This window comes from Epinephelus lanceolatus, chromosome 5 (assembly GCF_041903045.1).
Source record: "Epinephelus lanceolatus isolate andai-2023 chromosome 5, ASM4190304v1, whole genome shotgun sequence".
NCBI lineage: Eukaryota > Metazoa > Chordata > Actinopteri > Perciformes > Serranidae > Epinephelus > Epinephelus lanceolatus.
Window position 1 is genome coordinate 9,745,648 of NC_135738.1, and position 13,761 is coordinate 9,759,408.

Below are 13,761 nucleotides of genomic sequence, written 5' to 3' on the forward strand. Positions count from 1 at the left end.
CCATACTTAAGGAGAAATATTAAGGTGTTTTGTGCAGCCGGTCCCTGTTTTTTATAGCTTCTGTACTTTCATTAGTATTGGATGTAAAATTAATGGAGATAGTGTTGATTTAAATATGTAGTATCAAAAGTATCGATATTCTCTTGTGTAGTCCTGTGAACCGCTTATTAACTAATTTAAGTAAGTTAAAAAATCACCTTAATACAAACCAACATGTTGTGCTAATATTAGGATTTTAATTGATACCAGATATTGGTCAATCATGTCGTCCACTGCCTCTGTGATGGAGGTCAATTCTGGACAAGACCTACAGAAAAGTAGTATTGATTGTTTAGTGTATTTGTTTTTTAAACTGTCAGTGGGTCCCACTTGAGTTTTTAAGGATTTTAATAGAGTTTTATAATTGATTGTATATTGTCAAAGGCTCCTCCACTCTTCAAAGGATTGCAAATTTCTCTCCAAACTGGACAAATGTTACTAGATTGAATATTAGCAGTAAAAACATGGGTAACTAAGGTTTAATTGGTTTTAACCCCCACAGTTTGACTGATCAGGACTCTCTGTGTTTGTCCACAGGTGGTGACTAACAGGGACACACTGGAAACCCTCCTGTGCATAGCCTACGTCTTCGAGGTGTCCACCAGTGAGCACGGCGCACAGCATCATATTTACAGGCTAGTCAAAGACTGACACAGTTGGAACTCACCTGCTCTAGACCCATTGTAGCACCTCAGTGAGCAACAACACTAAACAATGAACTACTTCCTCCGTAAGCTTAAAGCTGAAACCATACAACTCGGTCAGACGCCCAGAGAAACACTGGCTCTGTCAGCATGCCCAGGAACACTACTACTGCTGAGGAAGAGGTGGATTTGGGATTGTGGAAGCTGAAACAGCCTTTGTGTGAAAAGTGGCAAGGAAAAAAAAAGAAGAAGAAGAGGACCATGATGCGCTGTGGTCTCTATACCAAAGGAGCCAAACCTAGCCAACAAGACCTGCATGAGAAAGTTGTAATTGGTGGTGTTTTTCATCTCATTTTACTAGTGCTTGTTTTTGATTTAGATTCTTTTACACACATGCATGTGCAGGGGATGTTTGAGGAGGAGTTGGGCTGCCTCAGGGTGCCACCTAGTGACTTAAATATGAAATACAATGGGAAGAGATGATAATAAAAGTAGACTGAGAATCCCTCCTTTGCACATCCATAAAATATCACTGTTTTTGGTGCCAATCGTTTGTGTTATTTGAGTAATTATGTACAGTGCCACATCCATCTCCTCTACACAGAGTTATGAAGATAAAGAGGCTAAAATGATTTAAAAGAGCTATTGTATTCACTTTGTTTGATGTTTAATGTTAAATGTTTCTCGTATTGTCTCACTGTTTTTGATTGAAAATGATCTGACTACAACAAAAGGCACATAATAACACTGCTAACTTGAACCAGATTTAGATCTGTAAGCTGATTACAGAGGTTGACTGTAACCATAACTTGCCCTGAAGTGTCAGATGAAAATACAAGTGTTTTACATAACTCCTCTGTCGCTGAGTTTTTTTGCCATCTGTTCAACTGACTGCAATATGTAGCACACTTATAACAGTATGTACATGATGGGCAGGGTGTTGTCATCCAAGAAAGGATGGCAGAGGTGATACTGTGGAGTTAGATTTGTGTCTTTATTACATGCGAGAAAATAAATGATATGAGAGAAAAAAAAAATATTTGAGAGAAAAAGTTTTCACACTGATAGCAAAAAATAATAATATTTGAGACTAAAAAAAGTTTTGAGAGAAAGTATTCTGTCATAGAATATAAAAAAAATAATTTGAGATTTAAAAAATGATTAACGAGAAAAAAAACCTCTCAAAAACTTTTTTTTACTCTCAAATATTATTTTTTTTCTATCAGTGTGAAAACATTTTCTCTCAAAAAAATTGTTTCTCTCAAAACATTTTTCTTCTCTCTCTCAAAACCCAAGTCTTTGCTCTCATATCAGGATTTTGCTTAATGTCATGGGTGGGGCCACGTTCCCATTGGCCAGTCTCAATCGAATTGACAGCTGGGTGAGGATCGTCTTGGGAGTCGAATTCAACTGAATCATTCATCATCTGTGGCATCATCTTACCCAAACATTGGAGTCTCCGCTCCCAAATAACGCAGCACATCTATGCCGGTGAATCGACCATGGTGGATGAATGATTCAGTTGAATTCGACTCCCAAGACGATCCTCACCCAGCTGTCAATTGAATTGAAACTGGCCAATAGGAACGTGGCCCCGCCCATGACATTATTTTCGCAGAGAAAGCAAAATCCTGACACGAGAGCAAAGACGGGTTTTGAGAGAGAGAAGAAAAATGTTTTGAGAGAAACATTTTTTTTTTTTGAGAGAAAATGTTTTCACACTGATAGAAAAAAAAAATAATATTTGAGAGTAAAAAAAGTTTTTTAAGAGAGTTTTTTTTTTCCCGGAAATCATTTTTTAAATCTTAAATTATGATTTTTTTTTTATTCTATGACAAAATATTTTATCTCAAAACTTTTTTTAGTCTCAAATATTATTATTTTTTGCTATCAGTGTGAAAGCTTTTTCTCTCAAACATTTTTTTTTCTCTCATATCAATTATTTTCTTGCATGTAATAAAGACACAAATCTAACTCCATAGATACCGGCACACCAATACAACTGGGATGGACAGCCACCAAAAAGGTTCACAGGCTGAGATCAATGCAAAAAAAAAAAGTCAGTTTATTTAGAACAGCCGTGCACGAAAAGAGGGGTGCTCAAAGTGCAGAAATTAATACACAGCAGCAAATGTTTCAGTCCTTGACTATCATCAGTGCACTTTTTATTGTATTGGTGTGTGGGTCCTCTGCTGTCCTTTCTTGGTTGTCCATCGCATGGACACACCCAAAATAAACTTTTTTGTTTGCATGTAAGCTCTGTCCTAATTTCACACTAGCTACATACTAATGGTGAGCAGGTTTTTGAAGAGGTGACAAAAGAGAGAGTGCTGTTGATTGTCCCACAATGCAATACACACAAAGGAAGTGAAGGCTTCCAGCTGCGAGACATTAAATCTGATTGCAGATGGAGGTGCTACAGCTCCAAGAAGATGTCAGAAAACAAAAAGGTAAGCATACAGAACTGCAGCTTACAGTTATTTTCAATACTGGTTGATGTGTTGATTAATCTTGTCAAATTGTTAGACAGTACAATGTCAAAAAAATAGTAAAGAAATCCTGTTGCAAGATCCCAGAGTTGAAGGAGATGTCTTTTGATTGCTCATTTCATTTGAACAAAGTTAAAGGTATTCCGGTATGAGTAGCAAATCTTCACATTTAAGAGAGTGGAGAAAGCTTTAGAAATGACTGTTACGATTAATTGATACCATTAATGGAACAATTGGTGAATCAGTTTCTGTCAGTCTCAGCTAAGCCTGTCAGAAAGTCCCTCTTTGTGATGTTTAATTGGCAGTATCATTCCAGAGTTTGATATTATTATGTTAGCACAAAAATATATTGATATTTTGAATTTAATTTTAATGGAAAAAAAATACCCCGTTAAGTGTATGGTACATATTGCAAACTGTTAGTGGGACTCAGCTACTGTTTAATGGAGGTGAACACTTCCATCTGGTGGTGCTGAGACATTACTACTCTTTTCCTGTCGACATCAACTATGCAATTTTGATGATGAAACTTTAGACTGGGTTGATGATGCGCTGATTCTCAGGCTGGTTACTTGAGTTTAACCTTCATGACACTCTTTCTTTGAGGCCATGCTGGTATAATTCAATATAATATATAATCCACCAATGTTTGTTTCACACCAAATGAGTTTTGGTGTAAGGTTTACACTGTCTTTACTCTTCAGTCTAAGTCACTATACTGTTATTTGTGGGATGTGTCATCTTTTAGACATTTTTTGTTCATACAAATGAGAGAAAATCAAACTACCGAAAATATGGAATCTGATTAAAAGCATATCTGTCCATGTGAGTATGAATGATTTCTATTTGAATCTATTTCCACAGAATAGTTTACCCTTAAATTATATCCTACACACTTTTCACTCCATAAGCTGTTTACTCAGAAAGGTGCTTTCAACTCCCAGGTGTAAACCGAGAACGTGGCACAGTGCTCCGTCACTGGCTCACAAAAGGTGAGACAAACAGCCTAACAGGTGTAACAAATCCCACACCAATGAGCTGAAGGCTTATTCTGATAATCCCAATTGAAAGAATTCAGTCAGATTGTTCCAGTTATGGCAATCCACTCTCAGGTGTCTGACCTCGCTGGAAACAGATCGTCTGTTTTTTCACAGAGAGAAGAGTTACAGCCTGGTTCCTGAGCAAGAATTACTTTACAGTGACTCACTGTGTGGTTCAGTAATACCTGCATCCAAACCCATTGACAGGAATATTCACAGGCCTAATCAAAGAGTCCTACATGTTACAGAGGGACAGCAGTCTAGAGGTCTTGCCTTGTTATGCCCAAAATGCACACATACACAGGAGTGGACAGAATTACAGGAACATCTTCCTGTATTTTAATTTCAAAACACCAAAACTCATTTTCCAGAAAGAAGAGAGACAAGTCATTGAGGACGTTAACATTACACACCTCCTCCCTCCCCTGCCTTCAGATGTATGTGAGTTAGTTAGTGTGAGTGATTTGGGGAGTTTTTCCTTATCCGCTGTGACGGTCCAAGGACAGAGGGATGTCATATACTGTAAAGCAAAGAATATACTGTATTGGGCTTTATAAATAAAATTGAATGAAGACATCACATTTTGGGTTTACATGACCTTATACGTCATTCTACTTCACTTAGACTTGTTGTCTTCGTTCGTGGACACTTTTTGTGCCGTCCAGTGGTAGCAAGAGCACAGCACACTAATACATGTAAAAACAAGATGGCAGCCATCTCTGCCAAGTCAGTCTGCACAAAACACAACAGCACTACACAAAAGCGGACAAAATGCGATCAGATTTTATGGTTGAATCTTGTTTATTTATGATTGATAATGTTTGTAGTTTGACATGGCAACCAATTTGACCAATGTTAGCAACAGTAACAAGATAAGAAGCTGTTAATTAGGAAGTACTCCTTTTACATTAGGACTTTATTATCATCTCATTTGGGGACATTGGGACTTTATTGTTATCTCGTTTGAAGACACTGGGACTTAATTACCATTGACAATATTTAGTTTTTTATACTTATAAGGTCATACTGATGCCAGATAGCTAGGAATCTCAAGGCAATTGAATCAAACACAACCGGACTTAGTTTTGTCTTAGAAGACGTTTCACCTCTTATCCAAGAGGCTTCATCAGTTCATGCTTGTCTGACTAGGCTGAAACTAGTCTGACAAACTGGTGTGGAAGCACCCAGGTATTTAACCTCTGAGGAGGTCTTCACAAGGCCAATGATGTCACTGGTTCGTTAGTGCTCCAATGGTGTGTCAACGACGGTCGTTGAAACTACTGCTGCAACGGTGGTCGATGGAGTCGTTAGAGTCACATGAGGCCATTTGTGAACAACCATTGTTTTTAGAGGTTAAGTTGTTAAATCTCCTGGGCAAGGATAAAAGGACAGCATGATAGATGGGGGATAGGTGGTGTTGCAGACCACCTCCTCTACTGAGAGATGGTTTTTCCAATTTCACATAGATGGCTTCTTTTACACCTCTTTCAAACCACCTGTCTTCCCTGTCAAAAATGTGCACACTTCTGTCTTCAAAGGAGTGTACTTTCTCCTACACCACTCATCCAGGAGTTTCAACGACTGTCATTGACACACCATTGGACCACTAACGCACCAATGACATCATTGGCCTTGTGAAGACCTCCCCAGAGGCTAAATACCTGGGTGCTTCCACACCAGTTTGTCAGACTAGTTCCAGCCTAGTCTGACAAGCATGAACTGATGAAGCCTCTTGGATAAGAGGTGAAACGTCTTCTAAGACAAAACCAAGTCCAGTTGTGTTCGATTCAGTTGCCTTGAGATAACTATGACCTGGATGAATGAGAATATCCACAGGCAAATACCTAGGAAGTTTTAAAAATGCATACTTAACAAAAGTTCAGGTCTCGGGAGGGTATACGGGGGTGGGACACAAAACAGTAACACCTTTAGTAGGCTATAAAGTCAAATATCTGGAAGTTCATTCCTGACCTTATACAATAAAACTGTGTTTGAAAAATATGACAAATGTTAAAGAGCAAGTCTTTTTGTCGACTGATGTTTTCCAAGTCAAGAATGAACTTCCAGTCTCAGTTGTTAAGCCAACAAGGAAACAAGTCCTTAAAGGGAAAGTGCACCCAAAAATGCAAATTCAGCCAATATCTACTCACCCATATGCCGAAGGAGGCTCAGGTGAAGTTTCAGAGTCCTCACCACACTTGCGGAGATCCCAGGGGAGAGGGGTTAGCAACACAACTCCACCTAATGGGGGCCAAAAACACATAATTGAAACCACAAAATATCTCCATACTGCTCGTCCGTAGTGATCCAAGTGTCCCGAAGCCCCGACGTAAAAAGTTGTTTGGAAAAACGTCATTTGAACTCTGTTTTTAGCCTCATTGTAGCCTGTAGCTCTGACTGCCTCTCTGTTTAAATGAAGTTTTTCCAAACAACTTTTTATGTTGGGCTTCAGGACACTTGGATCACTATGGACGAGCAGTATGGAGATATTTTGTGGTTTCAATTATGTGTTTTTGGACGTTTGAATCTGGGGCGCCGTCAGCCTCCATTAGGTGGAGTTGTGCTGCTACCCACTCTCCCCTTGGATCTCTGCAAGGGATGTGAGGACTCTAAAACTTCACTAGAGCCTCCCTTGGCATATGGGTGAGTAAATAATGGCTGAATTTGCATTTTTGGGTGCACTATCCCTTTAAAGTGCTCAGAATAAAATGAAAATGGAAAGTTTTCATGACAGGTCACTTTCACCTGCTGAGGACGATTGTGTGATATGATCAACTTCAGAAGGAGATTATATTCTGAGAGATATTTGACTTTATTATAGCCTACTAAAGGTGTTACTGTTTTGTGTCCCACCCCTGTATAATCCTATGATAGTCCTACATTTGTATGAATATGAGGCAGATTTGTTGTGCTGTTTGTTATAGTCATAAAATTTGACTAATTATTAAAAATCCTACAGTAGTTGGTGCCTTTCTGTCAGAGACAGCCTGATCTGTTGCCGTGGCTGAGCTTTACACGCAACACCGGTCTCCTCCTCCTCCAGGTGCGTAGCTGTGACACACCTGAAGAGAGACTGGCACCAGTAAAACCAGACCACTTGCCCCACTTCATGCCTGTCACCTCCGAGCAATCAGCCCCACAGATATGTCGATGCTTTGCCCAGATTGTAATTTAACATGGTCTGATTTCCATCACGCGCGATGAATGTCACATGGGGTTTGCTGACGGTTTTGAGTCTGGTGTGCCACACTGAGTCGAGGTGCTCACCGACCTCGTATTATAAGAACTGCTGGATCCGACGCTTTCCCGGGATTTTCATCGATATCGAGGAGTCTCAGCGGAGAGGAGCTCAGCTTCTCAAGTATTATCAGGAGGAGACGGCGCTGAAATGCAGCCGCACCTGTTGCCTCACGAGGAACTGTGAGTCCTGCTTCTTTAATTAATCAGTCATAAATATTCAACTATGTGGTATTCACTGTGACTTCTCTCTCAGTTTCCTGTAATCTGGCCATATTTCACTACGATACCACTCAAGAAAACGCCAACTGTTTCCACCTGCACTGCCCAACACTGGAGAGCTGCATTCTCAGCCACAGAGGAAACGTTGTTCTGTACAATGTCACAAAGGGTAAGTAAAGTACATGGTTTAATACTGAACATTCCTCCCTATTTTACTCTGCCTGTATGCATATAGACTACAACCAGGGCCCAGTACATTGTCAAAAAAATGTAAATGCTCTCAAGAGACATAATGCAACACTGCAACCACACCTATGAGTTATTAAAAGTAAGTTACACATTTACTCGAGTACTTAAGGTACATTTTTTGTACTATTTTTGCTTGAGTATTCCTATTTTCTGCCACTTTTTACTTCTTTTATGAGAAATATTGAACATATTTCTCCACTACATTTATTTGAAAGCACCAGTTACTGTGCAAATTCAAACTTATGCATAAAAAACATGTGATCCTCTAATAAAACAGTTGTTACTGTAATTCTAGCAGTTAAAATTATCACCACCTTGATGAGCTACAACATGATAATCCTGGTTACACACAAAAGCATCAGTAATAATAAACCAGCATTCATAGGGACAGCTACTTTTACTTCTGATATATTAAGTACATTTTTCTACTAAGATAAATTAACCCACTGAGACCCCTCAGATCACTACTGAACTTGGTAAATAAGCTTTTAGTTTTTTCGCACTAAATAAATGCAACAAGTTACAAGAGTTTTTAAATTAGACAGGTATGTGTTGATAGATCATTTTAAGTGGTGTTTTACAGTGTTTGTGCTTTGGTTAGTTGAATGCGTCCTTAACAACAGACTCTTATTATTATTTAACTTTTTCTTATTTTTACTGATTGTTTTTTTCATTGCTGTTTATAATACTTGATAGACATTGCTGCTACTTATTAGTTCTTATGGACTTTATTGTGATCACTATTATATATTTGTGTCCTGCTACCCCATTGAATGTGAACTCAGGGCATTGCTGTGAAAGAGCTTAATGCTCAGTCCTGAATAAACAATGGTCGATTGATTGATTGATTGATTGATCCCACATGTTACAGCAGCACAAGAGTCAGAAGCAAAAGAAAAGAGAAAAATAATTAAAAAAGTGAGTGATTAATTATTAAAATAAAAATGAGCCAAGATTAAAAAAAAGACAAAAATACAAAAAAAGATATAAATAAAATAATTATTACAAAATAATGAATAATACCAAAACTAGTGCACTTTTACAAGTATTATTTGTATCAGTGAGACCTACTACTAATAATAAAGGTAAAATGTATTATTTATTTATTAATCTTTATTTAACCAGGAAGATCCCATTGAGATTAACAACCTCTTTTTCAAGGGAGACCTGGCCAAGATAGGCAGCAGCAAGTACAAAACACAGTTACAAACTACACAGATAAAACACAAACAAATAAAAGAAAAAAGTATTGAATTTACAAGCAGATTATGAAAAACAAGTACATGTAACGGAGTCGGCCTCAAGTATTCTTCGTTTGGATTTAAAGGCGCTCAAAGAAATTAACCCTGTTAGTGTCCAGTCATTTTGCAACATATTCCATGCTGAAGGTGCAGAGTAGACAAAAGCCTTTTTACCCAATTCAGTATGGGCATATGGAACAGAAAGCGACAAGTAGTCTTGCGAACGAAAGGAGTAAGGACCAGCACTTCTCTGCGCAATTAAGGAACAAATGTAGGAAGGCAGTAGACCAAGTAATGCCTTATATATAAAAGTATACCAATGACTGAGCGTTCGGGTGGCCAGAGCAGCCCATCCAACCCGAGAGTATAACTCACAGTGGTGTGTCAATGGTTTACAATTAGTAATGAACCTCAGAGAAGCGTGATAGACAGTGTCAACCATATGAAGACATTTAGCAGACGCATTCATATATAAAAGATCTCCATAATCCAACACTGGTAAAAAGGTAGCAGCAACAAGTCGCTTTTTTGCATTAAAAGAAAAACATAGCTTATTTCAAAAGTAAAAAAACAGTTTTATCCTCAGCTCCTTCACTAGTTTCTCTATATGCGGCTTGAAAGTGAGGGAGACATCAATCAAAAGACCCAGGTATTTATACGCGTGAACCACCTCTATTTCATTTCCCTTGAGAGTGGACACTGAGGGGATAATTTGTGGCCTCTTCCCAGAATTTGAGAATAGCATAAGCTTAGTCTTGTCTGCACTGAGAACAAGTTTCAGCTGAAGTAATGCGTGCTGGACAGCAACAAAGGCTTTCTGCAGGGATTCAGTGGCCTGAACAAGAGTTGATCCACAGCAGTAAAGAACTGTGTCATCAACACAATGCAGAAATGCAAATTAGCATTTGTCACATTTATACCCAAATCACTGATATAAATAATCAATAAGAGGGGACCTAATACAGAACCCTGCGGCACCCCCTTGTGGACAGTAACAATATCAGAACACAGGCCATCATATTTAATGCACTGAGTCCTATTACTGAGATAGTTGGTGAACCAAGTAACTGCTTGCTCCGAGAGTCCTGATTGCAAGAGTCTACATTTTAAAATATCGTGGTCAACTGTGTCAAACGCTTTCGACAAATCAATGAAAAGAGATGCACAATGTTGTTTCTTGTCAAGTGCAACATAAATGTCATTTACCACCTTCATTGCAGCTGTGATGGTACTATGCTTTTTCCTGAAGCCTGATTGTAAAATGTATTTTAATAAAGTAATTTAATTCTTTTATTTTATTTCATTTAACCTTTATTTAACCAGGAACTGAGACTGAAAATTTCTTTCACAAGAGAGACCTGGCTGAGGTAGCAGCCAATAAAAAAACACATTTAACATGCAACAAATACAACATATAATACAAAAATCCACAGTAAAACAACTATTCAAACATAGTGGCCTCTCAAGGAAAACAAGCACATGTCTGTATCAGCACATTCTTTATGATGCCCTTAAATTCATCAATGGACAGATTTTTTTCTAAACATTTATTTATATCTATCTATCTATCTATCTATATATATATATATATATATATATATATATACACACACAATATAAGACACTTTTTTTTAAGATACTTTTTGGGGCATTTTTAGCATTTATTTGATAGGACAGACAAGCGTGAAGGGGGGAGAGAGAGGGGGAGTGCAAAGGGCCACAGACTGGAGTCGAACCCGGGCTGCTGCGGCAACAGCCCTGCACATGGGGCGCCCGCTCCACCACCAAGCCACCGATGCCCCTATAAGACACTTTTTTAAGCAATTATGTTGTTTGTCAGCAAAAAGTGTAAAACACAACGAAAAGCCTATAGATGAGTCGTGACAGCCATGTCTTTGTCTCCCAGGTGTGGATCCTGACCTGTTGGTGTTTGGAAAATACTTCACCTCCAACGTACGTGTGTTGCCCCACTACTACAGCAGAGGCAACGCCTCAGAGCCGCTGCCCTCAGACAAACGCCAGTTCATTCATCCACCTCCACCTGCTGCTCTGCCTCTGACTTCAGCACCCACAGTTAAACCCCTCACCACCACCACAACCACTACTGGCACCAGTACCACTATGCTGCAGAGCACCAGTCAGCCTTCAACAGTTCCCACTGCTACAGATAACTTATCCTCCACTCCAGAGGCTCCACAAGCTTCAGGGGGTGAAGCAGAAACAGCCCTGACCCCCTCCACTATTTCTTTTGCACCCAGCTTTACTACGCCTCCTTCATCCACCGCAGCAGCCACCCTCAGCGCTTACGATCCCCAGATGACTCCTGTCTTCTCTACCACAACTGCACAGCCCCCCACATCTCCCACCCATCATCACACCACCAGCACCTCTCAGCTGGCCACCAGCCCTCCAACTTCAACAGCCTTTATAGGCAGCATACAGAGCAGCCAGCAATATCCTAATGACACCAAGGGCAGTCTGGGGAGGAACCACACTGCAGGCAGTGAGGCAGGCCAGGGTGTCAGCGGGGAAGACACCCTCGGGAGTTTGGGACCTGGGTGGCACGTAGCTGCTCACACTTTGCTGGTTGCAGTGGCCATTTGTATCACAGTGCTGCTGAGCTGCTGTTGCTCTATTCTGCTGGTGGTGAGCTGGAGGGGTCAGAGGAAGAGGATGGGACGATACAGAACATCGTGGAGAGGGAAAAGAGGCTCCATGCGTCTGATTAAATATGTGCTGGTCAGAGAAAACACCTGAAAGTAGGGTCAAGAAAAAAAGAGGCTGGAACTGACTTTTCTTTTTTGTTTACAGCAAAGTTTTTAATGAGGGAATCCAGGATGAAGAGACATCTGACATACATTTCTAGTTATATTTTTGTAAAATAATACTGAATTATTTTAATAGCAAGGACACTGCTATGGCTTTACTTTGAGGAAATAGAGATGAAAATATGGTTACTGTCAACTGCTGCATTGAGGTTACAATTCTGTACATTGAAAGTGAACAAGCAAAGGTATTTTGTGGCTTAGATAAGATCACCAAACATGTAGTTACCATGATTTTGGTTTCACTTGTGACGCAATGACTCAACAGAAGAGCCAAATTAGGCTCGTGCATTTGGGCGCTGCAATTTATCTGAAGAAAGACAACATGATGTCTATTTAACTGACCAAAATGTTGATATACAATGAGTCTAAAGGGACAGTTCACCTGAAAACATAAACACATATTTTTCCTCTTACTTGTAGTGCAGTTTACCAGTCTTGATTGTTTTGGTGTGGGAGATATCGGCCATAGAGATGTCTATCTTCTCTTGAATGTAATGGAAGTAGACAGCTCTCCATGACCACAAAATTACTTTTAAAAAACTCAACAGCAATGTCTCTTTCTAGAAATCATGACCCGGTTACACAAGATAATCCACAGATCTTGATGTGAGCAGTTTCATTTAGCAACTTTTTTCTTTTTACTGATCAACACCCACCAAGCGTATCACAGCGCAGAAGAAAGCGTGCATCTACTCATGGACCAGAGGCTTGTGCTTGTGTCAGCGCGAGATGTAAATATTAATGGTGTTCCCCTTGGTTGAGCTGTAACGTTAGCTAGATGAGCTAGCAGTAGACGCATGCTTCCTTCTGCACGGTGATATGAGCCCTTTTTAAAAAGGAATTGTGCAAATTTGCAGGAAAGCCCAATCAGTCTTCGTTCAGTATTGGCAGTATAAAAACAAAATCGGGGAGTGCAGCAAAATGCCGCCTGCCTACTGCTGTTTATACAGAATGCGCCTTTTTCGGGGCAATGGGGGGCGTGAGCAGGTAACAAAACGTGTAGCTCAGCGTGTGACGTAAACAGTGACGTACTCCGAGGGAAGCCGCGGCTGGTCAGTCCTCTTTGTTTGCGAGGACAAGGAGGGCACGCAATTCCTTAGTTGCTCATCTTTACAGTGTCTTTCAGGTTTGCCTTTCCCTCTTTCTACTAGCTGCTTGCTAATTCCTGCTATCAGCTGTTTCCTGTTAGTCCACCGCCAGTGGGTCGCATGTATGACATCATCAACAGCTCCTCCCACAAGTCATCAACAGCCCCTCCCGTGGCGGAAGGGCACCTCGTTCTTTTTAAACCAAAAAGGTTCCACTAATATGTCTACCCTACGCGGCGGAAAATTGGGCTCCAATTCAGCTCTGCGTGTCTAAACGCTCACAGCTGGCCTGAAAACGGCCCAACATTCGCCGAAACAAGCTTGAGTGCCATGTAGTCCCATCGTATTTGAGAGAAGGCAGAAATCTTTCACACTTGGCAACTCACACCAAAAAAATCTAGACTGACAAATAGCACTACAGGTGATTGGAAGAATATGTATTTTTGATTTGGGGGTGAACTGTCCCTTTAAATGAACAGGCAAAGGTATTTTGTGGCTTTGAGATTACTGAATACATAGTTGCCATGATTTTGATTTCACTTGTGACGCAGTGACTTTCAACAGAACAGCCGAACTCGGCCAAATACATTTTACCGCAGCCATTTCCCCCAAGAAAGACGAGATGATGTCCATGTGGCTGACCTACATTTTGACATGCAATGAGTTTAAATTTACGTAGATGCC

General features: G+C 40.0%; 2 protein-coding genes across 6 annotated transcripts in view; both read left to right on the forward strand.

Moving 5' to 3' along the window:
- The window catches only part of tead4 (TEA domain transcription factor 4), a 68,531-nt gene extending 66,997 nt beyond the window's left edge, over positions 1-1,534 (forward strand). For all 5 annotated transcript variants that reach the window (XM_078167684.1, XM_078167685.1, XM_033633987.2 and 2 more), the window contains exon 11: positions 577-1,534. In XM_078167684.1, the coding sequence (XP_078023810.1) occupies positions 577-690 (114 nt within the window). In that variant the 3' untranslated portion in view covers positions 691-1,534. The remainder of the gene's footprint in view (positions 1-576) is intronic.
- Positions 1,535-7,283: 5,749 nt separating this feature from the next.
- mansc4 (MANSC domain containing 4) lies at positions 7,284-13,367 on the forward strand. The gene is made up of 3 exons (XM_033635970.2): positions 7,284-7,632; positions 7,706-7,840; positions 11,068-13,367. The coding sequence occupies exons 1-3, from the start codon at positions 7,413-7,415 to the stop codon at positions 11,916-11,918; spliced, it is 1,206 nt and encodes a 401-aa protein (XP_033491861.2). The 5' UTR covers positions 7,284-7,412; the 3' UTR covers positions 11,919-13,367.
- Positions 13,368-13,761: the final 394 nt, after the last annotated feature.